The sequence below is a fragment of the Procambarus clarkii genome, chromosome 80 (genome assembly GCF_040958095.1).
Source record: "Procambarus clarkii isolate CNS0578487 chromosome 80, FALCON_Pclarkii_2.0, whole genome shotgun sequence".
Classification (NCBI taxonomy): Eukaryota; Metazoa; Arthropoda; class Malacostraca; order Decapoda; family Cambaridae; genus Procambarus; species Procambarus clarkii.
In genome coordinates, this window is record NC_091229.1 from 7,049,611 (window position 1) to 7,068,289 (window position 18,679).

At 44.4% G+C, this 18,679-nt stretch overlaps 1 protein-coding gene across 4 annotated transcripts in view; it reads right to left on the bottom strand.

The window, feature by feature from the left end:
- LOC138349591 (proline-rich protein 36-like) overlaps window positions 1–18,679 on the bottom strand; it is a 233,332-nt gene that overhangs the window by 208,127 nt on the left and 6,526 nt on the right. Inside the window, exon 2 of one of the 4 annotated variants that reach the window (XM_069314731.1) lies at window positions 1–2,373. This exon is cut by the window's left edge and continues 209 nt beyond it. The exons of the other annotated variants lie outside the window; for them this stretch is intronic. Coding sequence (XP_069170832.1) covers window positions 1,231–2,373 — 1,143 coding nt within the window. The 3' untranslated portion in view covers window positions 1–1,230. The remainder of the gene's footprint in view (window positions 2,374–18,679) is intronic. 4 annotated transcript variants of the gene reach the window in all.

Below are 18,679 nucleotides of genomic sequence, written 5' to 3' on the forward strand. Positions count from 1 at the left end.
GCTGACATACAAATACCTATTATTACAAAACTTGTCATAGCTTTTAATACTGCAGCTTTCAGGTCTCTGGGCATTTCTTAGTTCTTCTAAATCTGAATTAATTTCTTTAATTTGTATGCTTCTAATAATTGCATTAGATAGTCCAAAGTCATAATCAATATTTTCTTTCCTGTAAGCCTCATTATCCAATCGATCTACAAAGTCATGTTTTCCACCTGCAAGGGAAGGGATCCACACAAATTTTATACAATAGTTATTATTATTCCATTTAATCAAGACTCATAAGCCTAATTATACCACAAGACCTATTATAAGTTTTGTGGGACCCATTATCTTTGAGCTTTCTAAGTGGCTCACTAAAATTTTGCCCCCCACTCTTTGGTACTATTTCTTATTCACATTTGACTAGTTCGGTGGATTTATATGATCTTTAGTTAAATGATTTTTAACAAATTAAAGAATGTTCCAAATCATTACTGATGATAAATTAATCGAAAGAAAAAATTAATTTGAAAGAAAAACTATTTCTTTCAAATCTGTATAAGAAATGTTTTAAAGAAATTTATTTGTAAAATTACCCCCAGAATTATTCCTTGGTTTAGTTAGGGTGATGATATTTTGTGTATTTGGTCATCAAAATTAAAATTGAAATTAATTTTAAGGAAAACTTAATGATCAAGTCACCTCTATTAATGTACAAAATGCCAGAATGTTCTACATGATATCCATCATGTCACTATTGGACTACATTGCCCTGCACCTTATGAGTCTCTCTAGCAATAGGGGTAAAGCGTTAGAGAGAATTAGAAATGAAGCCATGAGGGTAATTCTTGGAACCCCCAGATGCACACTAGTCATCACATGAGGGTGTGTGTCAAAGCAACACAAGTAAAAAATTATTTTCCGGTTTGTTCAACTCATTAGTTCAGATTTCTACTCTTTAATTTCGTTGTACATCGGGATATATAGCAGTGACCTCATCGTTACTATTAGTACTCACCAAAACAGGTGGATAGGCTGGATAATGAGGCTTTATGTTTTGAGAGCACTTACTATCTATCACTGACTTGCTGGAGCCAATTTTACATTACACATAACTAAGTACATATACGTCGAAATGTTACAGTAAATATTGAAATGTAATTTGGCTATTTAAGCCCCAAAGTGACCCACTCTTGACATCTATGATTTCTTACATATGAAGGAATTCCTTGATCTGACATCTAAACATTATATATTTTCACAAATTTCACTGAAGACTGAAACAGTTTTGTCAGCAATGTTTTGTGCTGTATTTTTTGTTAATCCCCGTGACGAGTACCAGACATCAAACCGGACCTCTTCACATATTAATAATAAGGCGCAGATGAATGTAACGTCAACAGCATGAATATTTACATAACTTTTAAAATCTGTTAGCTGAACATGTTTACCTACTCCGTATGTTCTGAACTGATGTTTAAACATATTTGTAAACAAATAGTCTCTCGTAATAGGTTGTGGATTTGCAAAGAATTTCTCAGGAGAAAAATCAGCTGGCCGAAGCATTCTCTCAATGATCATATCTTCAATAAATGATTTTTTCTTCAAGTTATTCTGAAACTGAACATCATACTGCTTTGCATACATCCAGAAATGATCTTTAACATTGTAAGGTGTTGAAATGCTCTGATACATTGGAGCACCATGGAAACCCGAAAGGCCCTTGGAGTAATCTCTCATGTAACGACGCATATCAATGGGAATACGACTCCTAATATTGTAGGCGTCTCGTGTAAAGCCAGCCTCCATTACTACCTCAACAAGAGCCGTGTTAATTACACTCGTAAATCCTGAATTGAACGATATATTTTCAGACTGACACTTGGCATGAAATTTATCAACATCTGAGATATTCAGAAAAAAATTTTCCAAGTATTTTGTCTCTGCCTGAGATGGTTCTGGGGCTCCGAAAGCTTCAATGAGGACAGAAGTGGCAGGCTCTTGTTTTTTAAGTTTAATTAATGAGCTCAACCGCTCAGGATCATTTTCAAGAGCCGATTTTATTTGTTGGGTAATTTCCGATGTCTGACTGTGGTCTGCAAGTTGACCAAATTGCAAAGTATCAATGGGCTTTCCGCTTAGCATGTCATCAATGATTTTATGGAACCAACCAATAATCATTATGATATCAGCACCATCAAATGCTGCATGTTGGCACTCAAATATCACTGTGTTCCGATATGGAAATTTTTCGTTTATCTCTGGCCGAGGAGGAAGGGCTTCAGGGGTAGATGATAGAAGTCGAACGCGCCACAGAGGTCCATCGGTCAAATTTGTAGGCATGTTTATCAGAGACTGTGTTTCCTTAAGTGGATCTGACCCTTCAACAACCTGAGAGATAAAGTAACAATAATTTGTTCAGAAATAGTCATATGAAACAAAGGCTTAAGTAAGGTAATCCAGATAATAGAGCGATGTATCAATTATTCTAGAAAAAATGTTTTATTGAGGAGCCTGAGTTGCTTAATATAACACAATGAACCATAAAAATTTAAGGAGATAATTAGACCAGACTTTCACTAATTAACCCATTAACCTCCATTAGTTAACCAAAATAGTAGTGCAAATTAACGTAAGGGACAGTGTCTCATCAAAATGACACTGTTGGATAAACCTAACCCCAATGTCCGTTGATCTAAGTTTTTAAGTCATTTGTTACTTAACCTTAAGTGGATAAAGATTTAAAGTCATTTGTTAGTTAACCTTAAGTGGATAAAGCTATTAAGTCATTTGCTACTTAACCTTAAGTGGATAAAGCTATAAAGTCATTTGTTAGTTAACCTTAAGTGGATAGCTTAATAGCTAACAAGCATTTGTTAGTTAACCCAAATAATAAAGGTAAATTGAGCTCATAAGGTCTAGCGCTTGAAGACTTAATGAGCTCTAAAGCGCTTCCAAACTTCACTTCAACAATAAAACTCAGTAATGTGTTACATAATCATTTTCAGTTTTCAAAATGTTCCAGTTTTTTTTAGATGATTCGTGCGCTTGAGGAATCTGTAATTATGACCGGTAAATATATTCACATTACAGCGTCTTCATTTGAATGACCTGATCACAGAACTATGATTACTAATTTACAAAATTCATTTGCAGCCTCTTGTAGGCCCCTCATCGGCCTTATGCTGGAATATTATTGAGGTTCATCACACCTGTATAAACATGACACTGCTGCTTAAATGTAACATACAGAATGTCCAAATTAGTATAAATTTGTCGATGAAACGTTTTCACTAAGAAACAATATAGGAAACTCTGACCTACTTGTGCTAATTGGGGTGAGTTCCCGCTATTGATGGTAAGGGCTAGTGGTTTTGGAATTAAGGCCTATCTACCTATGGAGGATTATTAACCCTTAAACTGCACACCATAACCAGGGTTGTTTCAGTGATAGTGTACACCACAACCAGGGTTGTTTTAGGCTTATCACAAAAGTGTAAACTCCCACGCATACATGGGGATCACAATAGCTTCCTCAGGCCTCCAGTAACCATCCCTCATTAACAACAAATTATCCTGCGGCCCTTGTTTTCCCATCTAGGACCTTAGAAGATGAGGACCATGTCTAGTACATCACCACCCAGTGTCTGGACGTGCTGGGCGGCCACAATTGGAACTAATAAACTTTTACCAACAGCAAATAAGTGATTACCATGTAAATATTTAAAGGCAAACTGTGTTCTGTTTGCAATCATAAGATTTAGGTTTTTAATTATTAATATACGTAAATGAATATGAACACATACATGGAGCGCATGTCTTTGACACATTTCTGTACATATGAATATTAAACAAAAATTACAATTGGTGACATTTTACAATTTACATTTTTATTTGAAAATGTAAAATTGTCAATTTATTCAAAAAAATATATTTATTTTTTGTGTTCATGTTACTATGTTGATGCATTAGGAAAAGTTGGGGCAATTACCATGTAGACTATCTACAAAAATATTTAAAGAGTTTGAGGAGAAACCGATTTTCAGGCCTTTGAAGCTGAAGAAGCAATTGTGTGTAGTTACGGAATTCAGGCCCTTTTAACCTATATCCCGCCTATAAGAGTCATATCACCCTGAATTGTATATACCTTGAAGCATGGGGAAGAGATTTTGTATATTTTAGGAGTAGCCTGAACTGTCAGTTGACAGCAATTATGATTCTCATTGTTTTGAAAATGGCTTTAGGCTTTTTCGGCCAGGAAAATATGGAGGAGGGAGGAGAGCTTTACCGCTGGATGAGATGAGTACACAATGCATTGTGGTAGCCACGCCAGCTGCTTGTTGATTGGTCAGTACCAGGTGTGTGGCATTGTTGACCAATAGGGTGCTGCCTGTGAGGGGATGGTTTGACACCAGCTAAACTTTCCACTTGTTTTACGTGCCGTGGCACTCAGCACGTGCACTTCACGTGCACGGGACTAGTTCTGGTAACCCATACCGATTCATCTCGAGTTTGGGCTTATCTGAGAGCCTGAGTCTTCAGGATTCCAAATATGCTACAATGGCCGTTGTTGCATATATGTGCAAAGTGTTAGAGCGAGCAACAACTTTTATTTTGTAGAGCTTGGAGGTAGACAGGGTTTGCACGGGAAGGCGCGAAGCGTGGAGGCGAGGGTGGACCACTTGCTACCATCGCAATGCCAGCTGGCCATTTTGGTCGGCCATCTTGGAGTAGCCCCTGCGGCTATGCAAGCTCGTCTCTGATTGGCTAAGAGACTAGGCAGCTGTGTGCCTTCATTTGAATGGTTCGCTTGAGGAGGACCCGGGAAGATGCCGGCGTCTTGCCTCAAGACGCATTCTGCCTCCTGCCTCCGCCCTTGCCTGACGTCCTACATTGCTCATTCGGCCAAATTGAGTAAAGAGCGTCGTGGCGGTTGGCTACTATATATCTCCAGCTACCAGCAACATCGACGAGAGTCCATAGAACGTAGCAGAATCTGGGAACTCGTCGTATTTGGGTGGGATAGCAAGCGATTGTAGAAACAAAATCGTGGAACGTGGGTAAAGTAGCATATGAGCAGTTACCAAATTCGTGGGGCCCAATTTCAATGATTAACCAGATATTCTGACCACCTGCTAGTGTTCTGTAGCAGTAGAGTGAAAGGGTAATATCTTATCAAGTGTTCTGGGGGCATGTTTTCCCATAGAAATTCGTGGGAATTTTGTGAGACGCCATTCGTGTACGAACACCTCGCTTCGCTGGTGGGGGTACGGAACTGCGCCGTGTGCTGTGAGTAAGGGTACGAAAACGCACCGAGCCACGCGAGACTCCATCCTAGGCTATCACCTAAGCCCAGCCGCCGTGACTACCCACCTACAGTAGGTGCCTGGGTATGGTAGGACACTTGAGTATGTACGTGAATAATCCAGCTGTGTATATGAAGTAAGTACCCTGTGTGATTTTTGATGATTATTATCTCTAAGCCTGGATTCGAGGGTCAGGTAGTCCACCAGCATTGTCTCCAAGCACCTGTAGAGGTGAAGAGAAGTGCGTTCGCGTGGGATTTTCACTTTTATTGACGTTCTTGTCAGTCTACAGGGATTTTACCTGTGTGGGCAGGCGTGCATTTGCGTGTGTGTGTGTGTGTGTGTACACACGGGAACAGATTATACATATATTAGCCAAGGACTGAGTGGGATGTCCTAGTGGTTATATTCCACTCTGGTAGGATTTTAGGAAATTCATTCTAGGTGATTCTTATTCCATGTAGAGTAATCTTTTGCAGGAGAAGAAGTCCAGTACTGGTCATAAGTGCACACGTAAAGAATGTCTGTATGTAAGTAACACCAGGATTTTCCTGGCAGTTGATTATTGTGAAAGTACTTCCAGTGTACTCACCTAATTGTGCTTGCAGGGGTTGAGCTCTGGCTCTTTGGTCCTGCCTCTCAACCGTCAATCAACAGGTGTACAGGTTCCTGAGCCTATTGGGGTCAATCATATCTACACTTGAAACTGTGTATGGAGTCAGCCTCCACCACATCACTGCCTAATGCATTCCATCCGTTAACTACTGTGACACTGAAAAAGTTCCTTCTAACGTCTCTGTGGCTCATGTGGGTACTCAGTTTCCACCTGTGTCCCCTTGTTCGCGTCCCACCAATGTTGAATAGTTTATCCTTGTTTACCCGGTCGATTCCTCTGAGGATTTTGTAGGTTGTGATCATGTCTCCCCTAACTCTTCTATCTTCCAGTGTCGTAAGGTGCATTTCCCGCAGCCTTTCCTCGTAACTCATGCCTCTTAGTTCTGGGACTAGTCTAGTGGCATACCTTTGGACTTTTTCCAGCTTCGTCTTGTGCTTGACAAGATACGGGCTCCATGCTGGGGTCGCATACTCCAGGATTGGTCTTACATATGTGGTGTACAAGATTCTGAATGATTCCTTACACAGGTTCCTGAACGCTGTTCTGATGTTAGCCAGCCTCGCATATGCCGCAGACGTTATTCTTTTTATGTGGGCTTCAGGAGACAGGTTTGGTGTGATATCAACTCCTAGATCTTTCTCTCTGTCCGTTTCATTAAGTACTTCACCTCCTATTCTGTATCCTGTGTCTGGTCTTTTGTTTCCACTGCCTAGTTTCATTACTTTGCATTTACTCGGGTTGAACTTCAACAGCCATTTGTTGGACCATTCACTCAGTCTGTCTAGGTCATCTTGTAGCCTCCTACTATCGTCCTCAGTTTCAATCCTCCTCATAATTTTTGCATCATCGGCAAGCATTGAGAGAAACGATTCTATACCCTCTGGAAGATCATTTACATATATCAGAAACAGTATAGGTCCAAGGACTGACCCCTGCGGGACTCCACTCGTAACGTCTCGCCAATCTGAGACCTCACCCTCACACTGACTCGTTGTCTCCTGTTGCTTAGGTACTCCTGTATCCAACAGAGTACCTTCCCTTTCACTCCAGCCTGCATCTCCAGCTTTTTCACTAGCCTCTTGTGTGGCACTGTATCAAAGGCTTTCTGACAATCCAAAAATATGCAGTCTGCCCACCCTTCTCTTTCTTGCCTTATTTTTGTTGCCTGGTCGTAGAATTCAAGTAACCCTGTGAGGCAGGACCTGCCATCCCTGAATCCATGCTGGTGCTGTGTTACAAAGTTCTTTCGCTCCAGGTGCTCCACTAGCTTTCTTCGCACAATCTTCTCCATCAGCTTGCATGGTATGCAGGTTAGGGACACTGGCCTGTAATTCAGTGCCTCCTGTCTATCCGCTTTCTTGTATATCGGGACTACATTAGCTGCTTTCTAAATTTCTGGCAGTTTCCCTGTTGCCAGAGATTTGTTATACACTATGGAGAGTGGTAGGCACAGTTATTCTGCTCCTTCCTTTAGTATCCAAGGGGAGATTCCATCTGGGCCTTTAGCCTTTGTCACATCCAACTCCAGTAAACACTTCCTTACTTCCCTGCTGGTAATCTCAAACTCTTCCTGTGGTTCCTGGTTAGCTATTCCCTCTCTTATCTCTGGGATTTCTCCTTGCTCTAAGGTGAAGACCTCTTGGAATTTCTTATTTAGTTCCTCACACACTTCTTGTCATTTGTAGTGAATCCTTCTGCCCCTATCCTTAATTTCATAACCTGTTCCTTTACTGTTGTTTTTCTCCTGATGTGGCTATGCAGCAATTTAGGCTGCATCTTTGCCTTGCTTGCGATGTCATTTTCGTATTGTCTTTCTGCCTCTCTTCTCATCCTGACATATTCATTCCTGGCATTCTGGTATCTTTCTCTGCTCTCCAGTGTCCTGTTACTCCTGTAGTTTCTCCATGCCCTATTACTTTGCTGCTTAGCTAGCCTACATCTCTGATTAAACCATTGGTTTCTCATCTTCATTTCACTGTTTTCCTTTTGGGCTGGGACAAACTTGTTTGTTGCGTCCTTGCACTGTTGCGTGATGTAGTCTATCATATCTTGGGCCGTCTTTTCCCTGAGCTCTGTTTCCCATGCTATATCTTTTACGAATTTTCTTATGTCCTCATAGTTTCCCTTTCGGTATGCTAACCTTTGGTTTCGGTATCTCTCCTCGAGTTCAATAAACCTTCTTCAATCAGGTACTCAAACACCAATACACTGTGGTCGCTCATTCCTACTGGGGCCTCAAAACCGATTTCTCTTATGTCAGAGTCGTTCAGGGTGAAGACCAGGTCACGTCTCACTGGTTCGTCATTTTCTCTCATCCTTGTGGGTTCACTGACATGCTGGGTTAAGAAGTTTCTAGTCACCACCTCCAGTAGTTTGGCTCTCCACATATCCTCGCCTCCATGTGGTTCCTTATTCCCAAATCAATCCTTCCATGATTGAAGTCCCCCATGATGAGCAGGTGGGATCTATTTCTACAGGCAGCAGAGGCTGCCCTCTCAATTATAGTGTTAACTGCCATGTTGTTGTTTTCGTACTCTTGACTGGGTCTTCTGTCATTTGGTGGAGGGTTATAATATTACTGCTACTACTATCCTTGGGCCTCCCATTGTCATGGTGCCTGCTATGTAGTCTCTGAAACCCCTCACAGCCCGAGATAGCCATCTCCTTAAAACTCCATTCTTTCTCATGAGTAGGGCCACCTAGCTCCACCTCCTCCCCTACCTTCCCTCTCTTTCCTTATTACTGTGTACTCCTGGGTAAACACGGCATTCGTTATGATTCCAGAGAGTTTTGTTTCCAGTGAGTCCGATTACATCTGGGTTCACTTCTTGTGCTCTTTCCCTTAGTTCACTTGCCTTGCTTGTGATCCCATCTATGTCCGAGTACATTACCCTGAAACTGACTCTCTTCTGCTTCTCCTCTGGGGGGACCTGTGGGGTCTGGGGTGAGCGGAGCTGGGAGGGTCTGGTACGGGGAGACTGGTGGAGGAGGAACGGCTTTGGGGGGTGGGGAGGAGGGGGAGGGTATGGGGGGTGAGAGGGGGAGGGTTGGGGGTTAGAGGGGGAGGGTTGAGGGGGGGGGAGAGGAGGAGGTTTGGGGGGATGGGGGAGAAGGGGGGGATTGGGGGGGCAGTAAAGGGGGGAGGGCTTGGGGGGTGTGGGGGGAAAGGGAAGGCTGAGGTGGGTGAGGAAGAGGGGAGGGTTTTGGGGAGTGGTGGAGAGGGGAAGGCTTAGGTGGGGTGGGGGAGAGTGGGGGGCAGGGGAAAATGTTGGGCTTGTGGGTGGGAGAGACGGGAGGGCATGTGGGAGAAGGGAGGGCTTGGGGGAGAAGGGGGGTCCTGGGGGGAGTGGGAGGAGGGGAGGGTGCCTTAGGTGGGTACTTAGTGGGGAGCTGACAGGGGTTGGGGCAGGTAGGATGTCTGTTGGGTAGAATGTGGGGGTGGTGCCGCACTCCCTGTGCCTAGTGCACTGTTTGAGGAGGGGTTCCCCACTCCCCTCTGGGATTGTAGGGATCGGGGTTGTGGCTCCTTGAATCCTTTCTCTCTCCCTGCGCTCCTTCCTTTGCATCTGTTGCCTGCTTTCTCTCTTCCCTTGTCATATCCCTCTGCAGGAATACTTTTTTGAATTTCTCTACATTTGCTACACTGCACTTACTTTCTAACAGTTCCTCTTTCGTGATTTCGCTCACCTTTATCATTCGGTCTCTGTCCTTGTTGTACTTTCCAAGCCTGAAAACCTTTTCAACATTTTGTTCAGTTCCCTCCATCCTTACCTCTTTAAGGATCTCTTTAACTATGTTTTTGTCCTTGTCTCTCCGCTTGTGTGTGTGGTTGTGTGTGTGTGTGTACTCACCTAGTATTGGATATTTTTGACAATAAACACTAACAAACAAACACCATAACACTTTTATTTTGTGGGACGTTAGTGCAACTGGTCTTTAATTATTTGCCAATGCTTTGCTCCCTCCCTTGTGTCGAGGGGCTATGTCTGCTACTTTAAGTGCATCTGGTATTTGCCCCGATTCCAAGCTCTTCCTCCACACTATACTGAGTGCCTGTGCTACTGGCACCTTGCATTTCTTTATAAATATTGAATTCCATGAATATGGAACCGAAGCTGAGTGCATGGCATGTTTTCAATTTCTCTTTCGAAATCTAGTACGCTCGTGTTGATATCAGTTATATTTACAAGGGTTTGGATATCAGGCATAAAGACATTGTCTGAATCTTTTACTTTCATGTTGTTTATTGGAGTGCTAAACATGTCCTCACACTGTTTTTTTAAGGATTTCGCTAATTTCTTTGTCATCCTCCGTGTATGAGAACCTACACTCGTACAAATAGATCCAATACGGGAGTGGTTTTTGCTTTTGATTTCGCATATGTGAAAAATATTTTGGATTTTTCTTTATTTCCTCAATTGCTTTTTGTTCTAACTGTCTCTCTTCAGTTTGGTATTAGTGTTTCAATTTCTGCTTGATTTCTTCAATCTCCCTATTTAAATTATTCCTTCTTTGACAGGAAAGTCGTGTCTGCTTAAGCATTTCCGTTATTTTTTCCTTCTTTTATAGTGTCGTCTGCGTATTCTTTCTACTTTGGACCTTTTTCTGGATTTCCTCAAAGGAACATGTTTCAGACAGACTTATCTGTCCATAGTAGCATATTTCTATTAGTTGAATAATTTTGATTGATAGGCTACGTATATACCTTCCCTCTTCAAGTTTGTGAAAGTGCAAACTCCTAGCTGGGTAAAATTTATATATACAGTTCACTCAAAATATAGTCTACTTGCTCTCAAAAAAAATAAAAAATACATTCCACTTTGAATTAATAATAATTAATTGAAATAAACTCAATAAACTAATAATTAGTAAATAAATAAATACCTGCCGGGAGAAATTCCTTACATCCAGTTATACTTACCTAATTGTGCTTGCAGGGACTGAGTTTCGGTTCTTTGGTCCCGCAAATCAACTGGTGTAAAGGTTTATGAGCCTATTGGCTTTATCATATCTACACTTGAAACTGTATATGGAGTCTGCCTCCACCACATCACTTCCTAATGCATCTTCCTTCCCTCTCTTTCCTAACTACACAGTATTCCTGTGGAAACACTGCCTTTGTTGTGCTTTTCGTTAGCTTTGTTTCTGTGAGTACTATTATGTCTGGGGTTTTCTTCTTATGCCCGTTCCTCAAGTTCACTTGATTTATTTGTAATCCCATCTATGTTTGTGTACATTACTGTGAAGCACAGATTTTTCATGTCTATTCTTGTTTCCTCTTCTGGTGGTCTTTCTGCTGATGGGGGAACCTGGTTCATAGGTGTGGAGATTTGTGAGTTGGTTAACATGGTTTCAGAGGATTCAGGGGTGAAGGGTGGGAGTTCAAGGGAAGGGAGGACAGGAACGGCATGAGGAGAGGGCGACAGGGAGGATATGGGGTGAGGAGTACCCGAGGAGGGTATGGGGTGAGGGCGGGGGGTGTTATGGCCATTTTGGGCCAGTAACCGGGTTCTTGCTGTTAATGTATCTTATAACCTGTACGTCTTTATCCAACCCCAAGTCGCTGGTAACTTGGGGTTAAATGCCACAGCCATTTCTTGAAATGGCTGTGGCAGTAGCTATTTCTTGAAATGGCTGTGGCAAGAAGTAGTACAAAGAATAAAGGAGGGATAAATAATACACAATTACACCTTCATCAATATATTAATTAACACCTTCACCACTATAAATATATTATATTAAAGTATTACTACACATATTTAAAAAGTGTCGCTTTCACTCAGGACACAATACATTGGCAGTGTTCATCAAATCCCGGTGAATCCACTTTCCAGGTGCACGTTGTCCACACTTAATGGCAAACACCGGCGAGTTCACCTTTTTCCACATGGGCTAGTCCACAAATACCGTAGTGTCACGATGTGCCAATACCCCACCTCTGCTCTCCAGATACACACTGGCGGAGGGTTTCAGCAACACGCTGACAGGGGTCTCAAATAATCACATACAGGGGTAGCTAGCACCCTGGCAGAAGTCTCTAGCAGCTCAATAACAGCACTTCTCAACAGACGCACCACTGCCATCGCATAACTCTTCCTGGCCAAATCCCGGGTATGTCGGTTCATACAACACTGCATACGTCCAGCAGCTAACACACTGTTGGTGTGAGGGAATGAAAATTCCCTCAGCTAGTTTTTCTAGTTTTCTAGATTAGGCTAGAGTCGCTCTAGGACTCTAGACAAGAAGTTTTCAAACTACATGCACTTGTGTGGAGTTGGATGAAAGCTTATTATAAGGACGATCGTTTAAGACTAGCCAGAGGTCTGTGACTGCTCTGTAGAGAGAGTTACAGAATTTATCCTGTTTTCTGGGAAAATGCTACTTGAGAGTGTGAGGTGTAGGTGGGTACTTCACTAGCCAACGGTTTTAGAGGTGGGGGGACAGAGGGGTGAATGTCGCCTCCCCCCACCATGTGAGGTATGACGTCACACTCCTAGGCCTCCCCTCATTGTGACGTCACGGGACGCCTCATGGTGAGGACGTCTGTGATTCGTCTAGGCACCTCAGCCTCGTGGGGGTGTTTAGACGCGAACGGCTGTAATTGGAAGCGGCACAAGAGGCTGTGCCGACTTTGTGCTGATTGGTCAAGAAAAGGTGTGGGAGACGGGCATTTTGAGTTTCCCTGGTCCGCCAAATTTTTAGTCTGGAGAGGGCGAGCAAGCGGGCTGGATGGCTAGGAAGGTGGGGGTGGCGTGTCTGCCACCTCCACCCCCGTTATCGCTGTGTTATCTCCTTTACTCATCACGCACAGTAATCCTGCCATCGTGGATTGTGTCGGGATCCAATTTGCGTGAATTGGGGCCAAAAGTAAGAAAAGAACTGTGTAAGACTAGCAGACAGTGCTCACCCATGAGGCACCTGGCAAGCCTCGTGGTGTATCAGATGTGGTTGCTCACATCTGGTGTTATGTGTTATCCTGTCTAGGTTAACAGACAATTGGTGGAATAGGGCAGGGCCTCCCAGTGTAATTGAGGTGAGATTACAGGCCCCTGTTGGACTTTGAAATTCCACCTTGCTGTGTCCACCATTTTGTGTCGCCCGCCATTATCACACCCGGTGTACGAGCGAGGCATGCTCATGGTGTGATGTGGGTGGGAGTGAATTTGCCACCCACGTTTGTGTACGCCTGCAACCCGTTCTCGCACTTTCGTATAGTCAATATTGACTTATTAAATACATGCATATGTGACATACTTAACATACTAGTTTACCTTGAAAAGCTTCATAGAAAACACCGACCTTACCTAACCTTCTTAGTATGTTAAGATAAGCATCTTATTGCTTCGTAATTACAATTATTACTTAACCTATACCTATAATAGGTATAGGTTAAGTAATAATTGTAATTACGAAGCAATAAGATGCTATACCTATACCTATAATAGGTATAGGTTAAGTAATAATTGTAATTACGAAGCAATAAGATGCTTATCTTAACATACTAAGAAGATTATGTAAGGTCGGTGTTTTCTATAAAGCTTTTCAAGGTAAACTAGTATGTTAAGTATGTCACATATGCACGTATTTAATAAGTCAATATTGACTGTAAGAAAGTGCGAGAACGGGTTGACGCCTGAGTCGCCAGGATGAAGTCTCAGCTATCCCACGACGCAACGCTACGTGGCCAGACACCGTGGGGCCCCGTGATGGCCAGACACTTTGGGGCCCCGTGATGGCTACACCCTGGCCACCCGCCTGTGGGCAACACCAGCCACACCGCGTGCCACACCGTGTGCCACCTCATCCTGGGTGGGGCATTGTGATCGCCCCGCGCTACTCCGTGGCCACTCTTTAGGGCCACGCGGTGGCCACATGTCTTGGCCACCCCTTGGGCCATGCTTGGCCACATGCCCTGGTCACACCCTAAAGCCACACCTAGTCGACGCACGTGGAAACGAGCAAGGTGTTCTTCAACAAGTGAGGTTGTGACCGGAGAAATGAATTTAATGAGAGTGGTAATCGTGAGTACACATTATTTGTAAGGTATGCAGTGTCTCTGGACTAATGTTATTTCTGGTAACAGCTGTGTTGTCCCATAATGCCTGCCAGGCGAGGGAAGCAGCTGAGAGACAGCTGTCTGTACTGACGTCCTGGTGACTGTCTGTGATGTACCTGAAGGTGTATGTTATACTCAGAACCACACATATAGATGTATATAGATATTTTGTGTGTAGACTGACTCGAGTATGTAAACCGGTCAGTGTAGATATTTACTATGTAAGTGATCGTTGATCTGTCGATTATATATATATCGTTCAGAGTCAAGATTAATACCATGTTGCCACATGTTAATTATATCATTTACAGAGGTAGGCAGGCCTGTGTAATAGGGTTGTCAGTGGACACCCTGAGGTCTGTATAATTATGTGTAATTTTCATTTGCACGTATATATAAGGTGTTGTGTGGTGACTCAGTAAATGTGATTGCTGACTGATTGCCTAATGATGACATTAGCATGTGGGGTATGCTGACGGCATCATTATGTTTTTATGTTTGGGCAGTGTTGTTGTTTGGTATATACGTTATATTACTGCCCTACGGGCTGTGCTGATTTAAGGAAGTGCCTTTCATTATTCAGGGGAATTCACAGTACTTAATGAGAGTAAGTAAGTAATTATCAAAGGAAGGCACCAAACTGGGAAGGCTATGTAGCACCATCAAATGTGCGGAATAATCAGAGGGCGCTAAATATCACCAAGGATGCCAATACGAGAACAAAAACGCATAAGGCGAACGATATCAAAAGTATCCGAGTCACCAAGAATTCTGAGGGACAGGCGACCGCGAGGGGCGGTCGGAAAGCAAGACACACACTCGTCCTGGAAGTCAGGACATGCAAGACCATAAGAGGGACAATGCAATTAGGACAATAAGGAGCAAGGCGGCGCTCCATCAAGTGACCATGGGTTAAGCGAGTATGGCCAATACGCAACCTCGCCAGAGCTGTTTCCCATCGCCGTTTACTGTGGTAGGAGGACGGCCACGAGGAAACACAACATTTAAGAGTACGTAGTTTGTTACCAGTAACAGACGACCAAGATGCCTGCCAATGGGTAAGGATAGAGGAATGGATAACCGGGTAAAAGTCGGAATATGGAATACCTTTACGAGAGATGGGACAAGAGCGGACAGCTTCCTTGGCGGCAGCATCCGCACGCTCATTTAAAGACACACCAATATGGCTGGGAACCCAACAAAACTCAACCGACTTAAATTTACTGTGAACAAGAAACAGCCAATGCTGGATCTCAACAGCTACTGGATGAACCAGATTAAGGACCCGAGAGCCATGAGGGCACTACGAGAGTCAACAACAACTACAAAGGAAGACTGACAATGAGAAATCAGGAGACAAAGAGCATAGAGAATAGCATAAAGCTCCGCTGTAAAGATGCTTGTCTCCGGAGGTAAGCGACACATATAAGTACGATCAGGAAAAACAACAGAGTAGCCAACACCGTGTGCAGACTTAGACCCATCGGTGAAGACAGAAACGGAGTGGGAGTGAGAAGAAAAGTGCTCAAGGAAAAGGCGTTTTAGAACCGTAGGAGGGGTAAAAGCTCTAGTGATGCGGGTCAAGGATGTACAAAACTGCGTAAGGGGGACTTTCCACGGGGGCAAAGAAGGAACAACACGAGGAGAAACATTAGAAATACGAACGGAAAGAGAATCCTGTAAACGATATAACTGAACAGAAAGAGGGAGGTGGTGAAGAGGAACAGGAACCGCAGGAGCGGTAAAAGTTAAAGCACGACAGAGGCGAGAGGAAGGATGTTGTAAAGACCGCGCAAGATAGCGAAGACAGTAGTGATCACGGCGGTCCCGGAGAGACAGGAACCCAGTGTCAACATACAAGCTAAGGACGGGAGTCGAACGAAAGGCACCAGAACTGAGGCGCAACCCAGTATGGTGTAAAGCATCAAGACGGCGAAGAGTAGAAGGAGAAGCAGACGAGTAAGCAGGGCAACCATAATCGAGCTTAGACAGGATGAGAGAGGAATGTAAAGCAAGGAGAGTGCGCCTATCCGCTCCCCAAGAAGTATGGGACAATACCCGAAGAAGGGTAAAGGCCTTAGAGCACTGAACATGGAGGTAAGATATATGGGCAGACCAAGACAAACGAGTGTCAAGGAATAACCCCAAAAGCTTTGCGGAATCTTTGTACTCAAGGGGATGACAATAAAGTGACAAAGAGGGACGAAGAACGACCCGTTTCCGAGTAAAAGACATGGCACAAGTCTTAGAAGCAGAAAACTTGAAGCCATGATCGATGGCCAAGACGACACGGCATCAATCGCAAGTTGAAGCCGGCGCTGAAAGAGAGGCGAATAATCACCCTGACAGCAAAGGGTAAGATCATCGACATAGAGAGCGGAGAAGACACCTGAAGAAAGCGAGGAAAGAAGACCATTGAGGGCAACCAGAAAAAGAGTAGTGCTCAGAACACTACCCTAGGGCACACCTTCGTATTGCTGAAAAGAGGCAGAGAGAGAGAGGGGTACCACGGCGCACCCGAAAGGAACGACAAGAGAGGAAGCTGCGGAGAAAGAGAGGGAGATGACCACGAAGGCCAAAAGAATGGAGCTGGGATAGAATATGATATCTCCAAGTAGTGTCATAAGCCTTTTTCAGGTCAAAAAGGATGGCAACAACGGAGGTCCTCGCAGTAAAAGCAGTACGAATATAGACCTCCAAGTTCACCAGGACATCTGTCGTGCTGCGGCACTTGCGGAAACCAAATTGAGAAGGGGAGAGGAGGTGAGGGTGTTCCAGAAACCACATCAGACGAACGTTAACCATACGATCAAAGAGTTTGCAGACACAACTTGTGAGGGCAATAGGGCAAAAGTCCTTAGGGGAAGTTCCCAGAGACCCTGGTTTGCGAACAGGGAGGACAACGGCATCGAGCCAGTCCTCAGGGACTGACGACGACTCCCAGATCCGATTATACAGACTCAGTAAATACTAACACGTGCACGGAGGGAGATGGCGAAGCATCACATAATGAATACCATCGGAGCCCGCTGCCGTAGAACTACAGAGGGCCAGGGCAGAACGAAGTTCAGAGAGAGAGAAGGGATCGTTATTGGAAAGTCGAAGACGAGTGCAGAAATCTAAAGGACGAGACTCAAGGTCAGGTTTACAAAGAAGGAAAGATTGGGGAAGATGAGGACCAGAGCTAACAGAAGAAAAGTGTGAACCCAGTCCATTAGCGACCTGCAACGGGTCCGCCACAAGAGTACCATGGAGGTGAAGGACCGGTGAAACATCGGGAACGAACTTAACCGCTATCTTGCGGATACGCTTCCAGATCTGTGGCAGAGGAGTTTCGGACGTAATTGTGGAGACATAAGAAGTCCAACATTCACGTTTAGCCGTACGGATGGCCCTACGGGCCACCGCACTCGCTCTACAAAAGAAAAGAAAAGAATCGGCCGTCTGCCGACGGCGGTGCCTCTTCCAGGCTTCATGCTTACAGCAGACACCCCGAGCACAGTCTGCATTCCACCAGGGAACGCACTTCCGCGGACCCCGAGAGGAAGAGCGAGGAATAGAGCGGAGGGCAGCGTCCAAGACAGTGTCATGAAAAAGGAGGAGAGCGAGAGGGAGAGGCAGAAGGGAGAGGTCAGAGAGAGCAGCACTGAGGATAAATAGGTTCCAGTCCACTTTAGCAAACTGCCACCTAAGGAAGGACGAAAAGAGAAAAAGGAAATAATGATGGGGAAATGGTCACTGCCATGGAGGTCATCAAGAACCTGCCACGTGAAATCTAAGTAAAGAGAAGAAGATCAAAGAGAAAGATCAAGACAGGAAAGGGTGCGAGTCCGAGAGTCCAAATGAGTGGGCTCACCAGAATTCAGAAGAGACAGGGAAGAAGAGAGGATAAACGGCTCAAGAAGGCGACCTCGGGTATTCGTCAGAACATCACCCCAAAGAGAATGACGACAATTGAAATCACCCAGCAGAAGCACGGGCTCTGGCAAGGAGTCCAGGAGGTGTTTCAGATCAGGAAGAGAAAGCAGGACTATCGGGGGAGATAAATGGAACAAAATGTGTATCATTTCCCCACAAAGATACGAGCAGCAGAACAATGGAGAGGCGAAGGAAAAAGTAAGGGGACAAAGGGAACATTAGAGCGAATCAAGAGAGCAGAAGAATTAGGAGCCCCAGCAACAGCTGGGGGGGGGGAGAAAAAGGAATAGCCAAGAAAACGAACAGGACGAGCACCAAGCATCAGCTCCTGGAGACCTACACAAAGGGGCGAAAACCGCGAAATCAGAAGTTGGAGTTCGAGGAAATTGGTGTAATAACCTCGAACGTTCCATTGAAGAATAGACATCGACGAGAAGAGAAAGGACAACAACAGAGAACAAGGAAGAAACAAAGGTGAAAGAGCAACATAGCACGTTAAAGAATATCAGGGTCGGGATCAGGGTCAGCAAAGTCAGGGTTAGGGAGCATGGGTAAACTGAGCAAAGACAGAGGGAAGGAAGCGGGGAAACAGACCAGAGGTGGGCGTTTGGGGTCCGGAGGAGGAGGAGGAAGAGGAGGAGACAACGGAACGGAGAGGAGCATTCAAGGACAGCAGCAGGAAGAGGGGGAGTAGAAAGAGGGGAGCGCACCTCAGCAAGGGCAGCAACAGAGAGGGAAGCGGGGGCCAAAGAAACCTCCATAGCAGGAACAGGGAGCGCAACCACCGAAATGGGAGGGGAA